The 13,373-nt window shown below is 40.1% G+C and overlaps 1 protein-coding gene across 1 annotated transcript in view; it reads left to right on the top strand.

Annotated features, from left to right (window-relative positions):
* Positions 1-9,023: 9,023 nt before the first annotated feature.
* elfn2b (extracellular leucine-rich repeat and fibronectin type III domain containing 2b) overlaps positions 9,024-13,373 on the top strand; it is a gene marked incomplete at both ends in the record, with an annotated part of 83,063 nt that continues 78,713 nt past the window's right edge. Inside the window, one exon of the mRNA XM_084329159.1 lies at positions 9,024-9,065. Within this exon, the coding sequence (XP_084185285.1) occupies positions 9,024-9,065 (42 nt within the window). The remainder of the gene's footprint in view (positions 9,066-13,373) is intronic.

Here is a 13,373-nt window from a genome sequence, read left to right as displayed (position 1 = left end):
AAATTGCGTTGGCAGCGGTATATGCCCCAAATTTGTACGAAGTGGGTTTCTTTACTTCACTAACCGGAGAAATGTTAAACCATCCCGAGTACTCATATATAATAGGTGCGGATTTTAATGCCATTTGGAACCCAAGGATGGACAAAACTTACCTTACCTTTTCCAACGAACAAAAAAATGCATCTAAAGCATTAAAAGATTGGTCAAAATCAACAGGGGTAATTGATTTATGGCGTTCACTTAATCCCATGACCCGCAAGTACTCCTGTCGTTCGGCGAGACACAACACACTATCCAGAATTGATTACGTCTTTGCATCCCCGAGAATATTTGATAAATATGAAGTGGAAATGACACCCAATGCGTTATCAGATCACTGCTACAGTACTTAATCCTGAAAGCAACATTTGGTACACTATCTTCCCGGGCCCCAAGATGGCGTTTTAATTCTATGCTGCTTAACAACAAGGAATTCATTACACAAATTAAAGAAGCTCTCACAATATTCCTACGGGATAATGCAAACTCGGTGCAAGATCCCAGAATATTATGGATGTCGGTAAAGAGTATGATCAAGGATTTCACGGATAGATTTTCCTCCATATTGCGCAAAAATCAAAACACAAAACTGTCTGAAATGGAAACGCTTTACTCAACTCTTTTTAATTCTTTAAAATACAACAACTCTACTAGACTAGAAAACCAAGTTAACATTCTAAAGACAGAGATCAAAGCAATATACAGACAAAAATCGGAACTGCAAATACGCAGCACAAGACAACAGCAGTACTTCCAATGATCTAAACCTAGTCACCTATTAGCCATGCGACTAAGAGTTAATGCAAAATTTGCAGATATAACTGCCATTAGGAAACAACAAGCTCTAGTAACAGAACCCGAAATAATAAACGATACATTCAAAGAATTCTACTCCGATTTGTATAATTCAGAGACGACCTTTGATCAAGACAAATTAGACACATATCTTAATCAAATTACTCTCCCTAAACTTTCGGAGGACGACGCTAAACAGTTAGAAGCACCGATCACATTAGAAGAACTCAAGAAGGCCATATCCGGAATGAAAAACGGCAAGGCTCCCGGAATTGACGGTATCCCATCAGAAATGTACATTTCTTGCTGGGACATATTTGGACCCCTATTACTAAATATGATCTTATACTCAGTCAAAGAGGGAAGCTTCCATAAACACCAAAATATCGCACTCATTTCAGTTCTTCACAAAAAAGACAAAGACCCCACTGAGTGCGGTAGTTACCGACCTTTAAGCCTCCTCGGAACCGATGTCAAACTGTACTCTAAGATATTAGCCATCAGATTGCAAAAGCATATGACGTCTTTAGTTCACCCGGACCAAACAGGCTTCATAAAAGGTCGCCTGATCAATGATAACATAAGGCGAATACTGCACGTACTAGACGCAGACAAAGAGGACACCACACCTAAGGCGATGCTATCCCTGGATGCTATGAAAGCATTTGACAGGTTGGAATGGTCGTTTCTATGGGCAGTATTAGAAAGGATGGGGTTAGGAAAAGGATTCATTGATATGATTAAAGTACTATACAAGGACCCATCGGCCAGGATTACAACAGGCACATTCATCTCCGATATCTTTCCGGTATCACGCTCAGCCAGACAGGGTTGCCCTCTTAGTCCCGGACTATTCGATCTATCATTAGAACCTTTAGCACAATTTATAAGACAATCCCAACACATAGAACCAATAGTAATCAAGGGCACACAACATAAAATTAGTTTATATGCGGACGACGTAATATTGTTCATGCAAAACCCCAACAACACATTGCCGCATATACTCAAGTTGATAGAGAACTTTGGTGATTTATCGGGATTTAAAATAAATTGGCCTAAGTCGGCTTTTCTTCCTCTTAACATCAGTGCAAAAAAAGACACAACCCTCCCAGGTGCGATACCCATGGTCAAACATTTTAGATGCTTGGGAGTGGAAATATTTCCCACCATAAGACAAACGGTGAAGCACAATTACACAAAAATACAGAACAAAATCAAAGACGACCTGGACAGGTGGGCAAAACTTAAAAACTCAGTACAGGCAAGGGTATCAATAGTTAAGATGGATGTATTACCAAGAATCAATTTCTTCAGCTCAATGCTTCCGTTACCTCCTCCAGAGGGCTACTGGAAAAGATTACAAACCTCCACATACAAATTTATTTGGAATAACAAACCACCTCGCATAAAAAGATCCACCGCACAGAGAAATAAAGCAGACGGTGGCATGGCAGTTCCAGATTTTTTATAATATTTTAAGGCCTTCACATTAAGACCACTGAAGATATGGTTTGACCCCCAGGCTTTGGTATCTTGGAGAGATTTAGAAGAAAACATAGTAGCCCCACAGAGACTAAAAGACATAGCACACACTAAACTTTCAATCAAGCATTGTGAGCGAGAATTTGGCCCAATAATTACCCATGCAATCAGAACATGGCGGGAAACACAAAAGAAATATCCTAACCCTCAAGAATGGCATAATCACACTCCCATATTCAATAACAATGCACTCTTAATGCGAAAACGCCCTATAAGATTCCCTATATGGGAAGAGCAAGGCATACACTCATTAGGGGATATTTTTAATAACAAGGGCCTCTGTAGTTATGTCGAAATATGCACAAAGTTTAACCTCACCGAGTCCACATGGCTTTTTTACATACAGTTACGACTTTGTCTGAGGTCTCACAGTGTTCCATTACTCATACCAATTGAACACCACAGATACCACAAATTTTTCTATGAAAGAGAAACATTGGGAGGTTTTGTATCAGGTTTTTATTATCAATTACTAACGTCCTCGTATGAAACCCTTCAACTAGACACTGTCTGGAGGAGGGATATACCAGACCTGGAAAATGACTTTGATTGGCAAGGAGCCTGGGCAAATGTCCGACTTACATCAAGGAACCCGGATCATCAACAAATCAATCTGAACTATATACACAGGACATACTTGACTCCTATAAGGCTGTGCAAAATGGGGCTTAAACAAGACTCCAAATGCTCCCAATGTACAAATGGGGACGAAGGAACATTTATGCACATGTATTGGGACTGCCCACCAGTTAAGGCATTCTGGAAAGATGTATCCCAACAATTATCAATACTCGTATCTTGGAATATACCTGTACACCCCTCTGTATTACTATTGAATGATGTTTTTGAGTTTGCAGTGAATCCACAACTAAAGAGATTGGTTTTATCGGGTATCACAGTAGCTAAAAAACTGATCGCATCACGTTGGTTTCAACCGGAAAAAATTTGCCGAAAAGTGTGGTTTCTTACATATCTCGATGTGATATATCAAGAAATATCTACAGCAAGAATTCTGGGTCTCAATGAATCCAAAATGTCAATGTGGTTAGAAGTGGTGGAGAGAATAAAAGCTAGCTTATAATGGTAGTGTCTGGTTAGGAGTGAGGGATAATGGAGGTACTATCCAAGAGGGGGTCCGGGAGGGGGGGGTTCGAGCTGGAGCATATGTGTGTAGGGTTTTAGAAAATAGGTATTAGGGGTATATTATATACTAACATTTATATAATTGTAATTTCGCTGGATATACACTGTATACGGTTAAAATGTTATTATAGACTAATTTTGTTTTATCTTGTTTCTGTACTTGCATATATTTTAACCACCTTTACTGAAAGTTTCATTATGCATTGTGTGTTGAGTACTGACTTTTAATAATTTTTGTCTTGCAATAATAAAAAAAAATATAAAAAAAGGAGAGTGATGTGTGTAGTCTAACTATAGGGAGAGTGATGTATGCAGTCTAACTATAGGAGAGTGATGTGTGTAGTCTAACTATAGGGAGAGTGATGTGTGTAGTCTAACTATAGGAGAGTGATGTGTGTAGTCTAACTATAGGGAGAGTGATGTGTGTAGTCTAACTATAGGAGAGTGATGTGTGTAGTCTAACTATAGGGGAGTGATGTGTGTAGTCTAACTATAGGAGAGTGATGTGTGTAGTCTAACTATAGGGAGAGTGATGTGTGTAGTGTAGTCTAACTATAGGAGAGTGATGTGTGTAGTCTAACTATAGGGAGAGTGATGTGTGTAGTCTAACTATAGGACGAGTGATGTGTGTAGTCTAACTATAGGGAGAGTGATGTGTGTAGTCTAACTATAGGGAGAGTGATGTGTGTAGTCTAACTATATGGAGAGTGATGTGTGTAGTCTAACTATATAGAGAGTGATGTGTGTAGTCTAACTATAGGAGAGTGATGTGTGTAGTCTAACTATATAGAGAGTGATGTGTGTAGTCTAACTATAGGCAGAGTGATGTGTGTAGTCTAACTATATAGAGAGTGATGTGTGTAGTCTAACTATAGGGAGAGTGATGTGTGTAGTCTAACTATAGGGAGAGTGATGTGTATAGTCTAACTATATGGAGAGTGATGCGTGTAGTCTAACTATAGGAGAGTGATGTGTGTAGTCTAACTATAGGGAGAGTGATGTGTGTAGTCTAACTATAGGGAGAGTGATGTGTGTAGTCTAACTATAGGGAGAGTGATGTGTGTAGTCTAACTATAGGAGAGTGATGTGTGTAGTCTAACTATAGGAGAGTGATGTGTGTAGTCTAACTATAGGGAGAGTGATGTGTATAGTCTAACTATATGGAGAGTGATGTGTGTAGTCTAACTATAGGGATAGTGATGTGTGTAGTCTAACTATAGGGAGAGTGATGTGTGTAGTCTAACTATAGGGAGAGTGATGTGTGTAGTCTAACTATATAGAGAGTGATGTGTGTAGTCTAACTATAGGAGAGTGATGTGTGTAGTCTAACTATATAGAGAGTGATGTGTGTAGTCTAACTATAGGGAGAGTGATGTGTGTAGTCTAACTATATGGAGAGTGATGTGTGTAGTCTAACTGTATAGCGAGTGATGTGTGTAGTCTAACTATAGGGAGAGTGATGTGTGTAGTCTAACTATAGGGAGAGTGATGTGTGTAGTCTAACTATATGGAGAGTGATGTGTGTAGTCTAACTGTATAGAGAGTGATGTGTGTAGTCTAACTATAGGGAGAGTGATGTGTGTAGTCTAACTATAGGGAGAGTGATGTGTGTAGTCTAACTATAGGATAGTGATGTGTGTAGTCTAACTGTATGAGAGTGATGTGTGTAGTCTAACTATAGGCAGAGTGATGTGTGTAGTCTAACTGTATGAGAGTGATGTGTGTAGTCTAACTGTATAGATAGTGATGTGTGTAGTCTAACTGTATAGATAGTGATGTGTGTAGTCTAACTGTATAGATAGTGATGTGTGTAGTCTAACTGTATAGATAGTGATGTGTGTAGTCTAACTGTATATATAGTGATGTGTGTAGTCTAACTGTATAGATAGTGATGTGTGTAGTCTAACTGTATGAGAGTGATGTGTGTAGTCTAACTGTATAGATAGTGATGTGTGTAGTCTAACTCTAGGAGAGTGATGTGTGTAGTCTAACTCTAGGAGAGTGATGTGTGTAGTCTAACTCTAGGAGAGTGATGTGTGTAGTCTAACTATAGGAGAGTGATGTGTGTAGTCTAACTTTAGGAGAGTGATGTGTGTAGTCTAACTTTAGGAGAGTGATGTGTGTAGTCTAACTTTAGGAGAGTGATGTGTGTAGTCTAACTCTAGGGATAGTGATGTGTGTAGTCTAACTATAGGGAGAGTGATGTGTGTAGTCTAACTATAGGGAGAGTGATGTGTGTAGTCTAACTGTATAGAGAGTGATGTGTGTAGTCTAACTATAGGACAGTGATGTGTGTAGTCTAACTATATAGAGAGTGATGTGTGTAGTCTAACTATAGGACAGTGATGTGTGTAGTCTAACTATATAGAGAGTGATGTGTGTAGTCTAACTGTAGGAGAGTGATGTGCAGGGCCGGACTGGGGAAATAATTCATACCGGGAGATGTAGCGCGAAATATATCCCCAGTCAGGCCACTTTTTAAGCGGGGGGTCCCCCACCAGGAACATTTTAGTTACAAATACTTAATTTCCTGCATTCTGGTGCATTTTAGTGCATGCAAATCACAAACTAATGAGCCAACAATTCTGCCCTGTCAAGGCAGACCGCAGTAACTTCAAAAAAGTGAAACTGAGAAAAATGGCTTTAAAGTTTTTTGACTTGCCATCCAAAATGTGTTATAGGTAGATAGATGATAGTACCCAGATTTAACATGTATTAATGAAGTAATCTTTAGGCATACAAAAATATGACATAATTATTTTAATTAACCCCCAAAAAGCAGATACTGCACTCTGCTGCACAGTTCCCTTAAATAATTATACAGGTAATGTACAGGCAAAGTAACTTCAAATACAATGTTGTTTTCCCTCCAGCTTTCATAACTTAACCTAGCCATTTTATTTGGATCATCATCATTCCAATATATTCAGGTGTTAAATTTCATTTTCAAAATGGCTAGGTTAAGTTATGAAAGCTGGAGGGAAAACAACATTGTATTTGAAGTTACTGCACTTTGCCTGTACATTACCTGTATAATTATTTAAGGGAACTGTGCAGCAGAGTGCAGTATCTGCTTTTTGGGGGCTAATTAAAATAATTATGTCATATTTTTGTATGCCTAAAGATTACTTCATTAATACATGTTAAATCTGGGTACTATCATCTATCTACCTATAACACATTTTGGATGGCAAGTCAAAACACTTTAAAGCCATTTTTCACTGTTTGGAAGTTACTGCGGTCTGCCTGGTTTTTGAGTGTGATTTTGTAGTTACTGCAGTTTTTAAAACCCCATATCTCCAAAACTGAGCGACATTAACATCTGAAACTTGGTCACAAGATAAAACATTTATTGACAAGTTCAATTTCACTCATAACTCAATTCTGACTTTTGACAGGGCAGAATTGCTTAGTACAATGTACTGTTATGAACCTCAAATAAAACAGTGTACAATGTGTGTCCCCCCCCCACCCACTACCCCCCCCCCCCCCCCAACCTCCAATGTACAGCCCCCACCCACCCAACCCCACCCCACCCACCCAACCTCCTCCAATGTACAGTTTCTATGTCAAATGTATATACACTCTTTTTCTGGACACTTTTGTATCACAAACAGTACTGTATTTGCAAATCTGATATGTCATAAATGTATAGATGTAGCAGTAATGTCTATCTGTATGTCATGTATGTCTTATATGTTATGATGAATTGAAATTGGGGGACCCTGATGTAAACAAGACAAAATTATTTCTCTGGTCTGCATCCCCTTAACAATTGTATGTATTGAGCTGTACTATACTGTACCCATTCTGCAATCTGTTAATAAACTTTTCAATCAATCAATCAATCAATCAATCAAGCTAACATCCACATGTTTATTTTTCTCACTGACTGACCTGTTGGTCCCTTGACTTTGGGCTTGGTGCAAGAAAACATTTGATAAATGTTCCCGGATTTAGCAGCATCTCCTGATGCAAGGGCCTTTCTTTTGTTTGCTTTCTCCCTCTCTGATCCACCCTTTCTCTTTCTTCCACTGTCCATCTTGACATCAATGTTACTTTCGCTCTATCTCTCTCCCGAGTCCCCACTTCACTACCTGGCTCAGTGTAACCTCGTTCCCAGCTTTATCTCGTGAGAGTGCCATCTCTGCCATTCCATTCGCCGTCTGTGCTGTCAATCAGTTGTATGGCCTGGTCCCGCCTCCACCAATCACATGCGGCAGCACGGCTTGTGTTGTGAGAATGCTCCGCGAGAGGGAGAGAGTCAGACACTTCTCCAACTCTGTCGCAGACAGTGAAATCCTGGTTGTTCCCCACCCACCTATTATCTAACTATCGCACCGCCGCAACTAGAAACAATGGCGTCTAAGTTCAGTGGCCTGACTGTGGGCAAAAAATATTATAATAATATAAAAAAAAATATATATATATATATAATTTTTTTTTTTTTTTTTTGTCCAGGTCAGGCCACCGGGAAAACTCCCGGTGCTCCCGATGGCCAGTCCGGGCCTGGTGATGTGTGTAGTCTAACTATAGGAGAGTGATGTGTGTAGTCTAACTATAGGGATAGTGATGTGTGTAGTCTAACTATAGGGAGAGTGATGTGTGTAGTCTAACTTTAGGAGAGTGATGTGTGTAGTCAAACTATAGGAGAGTGATGTGTGTAGTCTAACTTTAGGAGAGTGATGTGTGTAGTCTAACTATAGGGAGAGTGATGTGTGTAGTCTAACTATAGGAGAGTGATCTGTGTAGTCTAACTATAGGGAGAGTGATGTGTGTAGTCTAACTATAGGAGAGTGATGTGTGTAGTCTAACTGTAGGGAGAGTGATGTGTGTAGTCTAACTGTATGGAGAGCAGTGTTGAACAAGTTACTCAGGACGTGTAATTAGACAAGTTAATACTTATCACTGATTACACCTAAAAAGGTTATCAAAATTACATTACTGATTACTTTGCTGTACAAATAAAATGTATTATTATTACTAGTTACATTACTCGTTGTTTAGCTTCTGTTAGCTGTCCAGATGTGTGTGTGTGTCTCTCTCTCTCTCTCTCTCTCTCTCTCTCTCTCTCTCTCTCTCTCTCTCTCTCTCTCTCTCTCTCTCTCTCTCTCTCTCTCTCTCTCTCTCTCTCTCTCTCTCTCTCTCTCTCTGTAGCCAGCTAACTTTGGGAGCATGTCTATGTTCCCCGGGTCCTATGTTCCCCGGGTTCTATGTTCCCCGCTTTGATTGATTGATTGATTGAAAATGTTAGACCACCAGCCCTGATTCCAAACTCTAAGCTTAACCAGTTCGAAACAAGGCGGACATTATTAATTAATAAAATAATAAAAATTTATAAAATGTTCAATCTATTAATCAATCAAGCGGGGAACATAGGACCCGGGGAACATAGGGATGATCCCCTAACTTTCATCTCTCTCTGCATGTGGCAGCTTGACATTGTTCTTTATGGGTATTTTTAAATCAGAGTGAGTCACTGTGGACCTCTTCTCGACGACATGCCCGGCGACAAGCTTCTTCAGACCTTCTCCGCTCACAGGGTGGTGTTTTTTTATGCATCAAGTTTCGTCGTGCTGCCGTGTGTCAGATGCTTCATGAAATTAGATGTCATTTTTTCACGGTTGCAAACTTTGACCTGCCGACCCACAGAGGACTGCGTATGAACGAGGACAGACAAACATATTGCATTGTGGCAACGATGTAACGCTGTAATGCAGCGTCACTAGGGGTGTAACGATGCATCGATTAATCTAAATGCATCGATTCTAATGTGACGATTCAACTGCATCGATTTGAAAATGTTAGAATCGATTATAATCGAAATTAATCTAAATTAAATTAAAATGTTTTGGGGAATTAACTGATCAAATGAAGAGATTTCATGATGCATTGAATCGTTGCCTGAATAATCGTAATCGAAATTAATCGTTGTGAGGTTGCATCGTTACACCCCTAAGCGTTACTGTAACTGAGGGGTACAATTCCCTGACTGTATTGAATAAGTATGGTATCATTAAACCACTACTGAGTTATGTACATTACTACTGGCCATACAGTACACAGGTATATGTGATGAACACCCCCACAATAACACGGCTTAACAAGAAAGTACTGTTTATAATAATATTTATTAGAAGAGCACCAAGATTATCTTACATTACTTATCAAGATTGAGAGTTGCGCTTGTAAGGCGAAGAATGTGTATGAATAGGTCAAGAGCGTAAGTCCATGAGCATATTACGCAGGGGATAATTAATACCACCCGTAGCATAAGAATTATATATGGTACACTAGTAAGTCAGCTGGAGATACTAAGGGGGTTCCCTCCGGTTGTAAGCCAGCAGGGGGGAGGAATGTTCGAATGCAAAAGTCTGGATCAACGAGGAATCTATAAGCTCCAGCTATGGGAGGCGGTACATTACTCCCTTGATCGGCAGACGAAAGCAGCAGCTATAATCCAAGTATGCGTGACAGCATAGGTGAAAGCCAGCCAGCCTCTCCTAGAGACGGGCTCGAGTGATGCTCCTCACGGGTAAATCCCACACAGCAGCGGGGTAGACGGTTCTCTGCTCCAGCAGCCACAGTACCAAAGCAATAATCCAGCCGGAAAAGGCTCTGCATTCACCGGTGTAGATTCTCCTGTGCACGGTACTTCACATTTAACTAGGTCGAACTTGACGTTATTTCACTAAGCTCTGACACTTTTACTATCCTATTCGCACGCGGTTATAAGTGCTCTATTTAGACGCAGGGTTGCTCACTTCACTTGGTCGTTGACTCGTGGTGAAGGCTTCAACTTGTTGGGTTAACTCGTTTGAGGGTAACTTGACTTTAGGCTAAGTGCTGCTGTATCCACCTGCGCCGTATTTATACGTACGGTGAATAATCTAGTACCAGCCTCAGTTCTGTCTCGTATTAATGCGCAAAACTGGGCATGTTGAGACAAGCCTTGGCGGTGACTTTGAACTAGACATTGGGGGTATGGCCGTGGCGCCTAGGGGATCGCTTCCAATAGGAGAACGAATATTATGGTCTGTCCTGTACCAGGTAAAGGGATATTCCGTGTATATGTACAAAGAATATACAAGGGATATCAAACGATATACAAATAGTATACATGGGATCTCAAGCAATAAATATATATATTCGGTTTAATCTGACCCTTTGTAACAGTTACTGTACTATAGTTATTACTGCCCGACACTGATGGAGAATGACATGTATAGTCTCTACTGTTTGTTTCTACTGTGCTGTACAGAGAGTGACATGTACAGTATAGTCTCTACTGTCTGTTTCTACTGTGCTGTACAGAGAGTGACATGTACAGTATAGTCTATACTGTATGTTTCTACTGTACTGTACAGAGAGTGGCATGTACTGTATAGTCTCTACTGTGTGTTTCTACTGTGCTGTACAGATAGTTACATGTACAGTATAGTCTCTACTGTGTGTTTCTACTGTGCTGTACAGAGAGTGACATGTACAGTATAGTATAGTCTCTACTGTGTGTTTCTACTGTGCTGTACAGAGAGTGACATGTACTGTATAGTCTCTACTGTGTGTTTCTACTGTGCTGTACAGATAGTGACATGTACAGTATAGTCTCTACTGTGTGTTTCTAATGTGTTGTACAGAGAGTGACATGTACTGTATCTAGACTCTACTGTGTGTTTCTACTGTACTGTACAGAGAGTGACATGTACTGTATCTAGACTCTACTGTGTGTTTCTACTGTGTTGTACAGAGAGTGACATGCACAGTATAGTATATTCTCTACTGTGTGTTTCTACTGTACTGTACAGAGAGTGACATGTACAGTATAGTATAGTCTCTACTGTGTGTGTCTACTGTGCTGTACAGAGAGTGACATGTACAGTATAGTATCTACTGTGTGTTTCTACTGTACTGTATGCCAGGGGTTTTCATTGTGGTCCCGTGGGTCCTTGAGAGGTTACAAAAATAGTTTATTTTCACAATTTCATTCAGAAGAGGTTATCCTAATGAGAGAGTAAGAGGGACTATTATTGTGATCCTAGGGTTCACTCTCCTCACGTTGGAACACAACTGTATCCACTGGGGGTCGACAGCCTAAATGTGTATCAATTCGGGTGTTCTTGACATGAGAAACTGAATTTGCTGAATTTGAGGCCTTGTTGTCATTGTAGCATGGGTGTTAAACACTTGACATTACCACACAGATTAATGAGATTAACATCAACTGGATTACATAACCCCTGATTTCACATACATGAGAATATATCATGACATATATCAACATTGAGAAAATAGTCCTTATGATTATCGTGATATTGATTTGTTGTTGATATAGACGGTAAAAATGTGATTTCAGAAGCATGTGATGCGCTTTCAATTCACTTCATTTAATGAAATTCTTATTTTTATTATACTATTACTACTTTTACTATATTACTATTTGGTATTCAAATTAAAATATTTAAATTAATTCTGACAACCCTACTATATACTATATACTGAATCGGTGGCTTCGGTTGCCTTAATGGCACAATGAGTAGAATGTATAGACTCTTACAAACATAATCCCTCTCAATCATCACATATAGAAGTGTGTGGTGGTGTCTTCATCTGCAGAGACCTTCCCTGCAATCTCTTTAGGCCCCCACATGCGCGGCATGTCCGCAGTCATTTGAGGTTTCATAGTTGAGGGTACCACCGTGTACCAATTTCCTAAATGTCTTGTGCTGGTTTACTACATTTCCCACAATCCTTGCGTGCTATTTACACTCTCTGTCACGCCGTCGTCCACCGATGTCAAAATAAAGAGTCTAGGTTATCTCCGTTTGCAAGAAGTTTTACACACTTCATTTAGAAAAGCCATTCAAACTTCTCAAGCTTCTTTATTCTGCTGTTTTCTGGATGTTTCTGGGCGTCAACCTTTTTGGCAGTGGCTGCGTAGCCCCCAGCCAATAACCTAAACGGTTCACTAAAATATGTTTCTGACAACATTTAGGCGACAAATAGGATATGCAATTGCTGGATCTTAATTAATATTTGATCTGCACCGCCTGGTTTGACAGTTTGATCTGAATTTCATGAGCCAGGCCAGGGAGATGGGGCCAACTTTGAATGTTGTGTTTTTACTAACTGCAAACCAACACATGCTACTTGTGCCTTCGATACCTCATGCCTGCAGGCATACTCCCTCACTCCCTCACTCCTTCTCTCCTCAACTCCCTCACTCCTTCACTCCTTAACTCTTTCACTCCTTCACTCTTTCACTCCTTCTCTCCTTCTCTCCTTCACTCTTTCACTCCTTCTCTCCTTCACTCCTTCACTCCTTCTCTCCTTCACTCTTTAACTCCTTCTCTCCTTCACTCTTTCACTCCTTCTCTCCTTCACTCCTTCTCTCCTTCACTCCTTCACTCCTTCACTCTTTCACTCCTTAACTCCTTAACTCCTTCTCTCCTTCACTCTTTCACTCCTTCTCTCCTTCTCTCCTTCACTCCTTCTCTCCTTCACTCCTTCACTCCTTCACTCCTTCACTCCTTCACTCCTTTGTTTTTATTATTCCATGTTATTTTCCTCCTCATGCCGCTGTGGCAGTATATATCCTCATTAATTACTGATCACACACTAATGAGTATTCCGCATAATTAGTAAATATTTCATGATTATGGGTCTATTTATGCCCATGGAGCACATGTCACTTGCTTGCAACAGCGAGCGTGTGCCTGAGATTGTTAGCACTGGATCGTTCACGCCGTACTTGGTCCAATATCTATTCCTGTATGGATCTGGGCCATATGTTGATATGGAGGATGGATGCATTAGATTATATTCAAATGTCTTGTCATTATACAGCACAAGTA

The sequence above is a fragment of the Notolepis coatsorum genome (genome assembly GCF_963971535.1).
Source record: "Notolepis coatsorum genome assembly, chromosome: 14".
NCBI lineage: Eukaryota > Metazoa > Chordata > Actinopteri > Aulopiformes > Paralepididae > Notolepis > Notolepis coatsorum.
The sequence above is the reverse complement of the archived record's forward strand: the minus strand, read 5'-3'. Positions and strand labels throughout refer to the sequence as shown.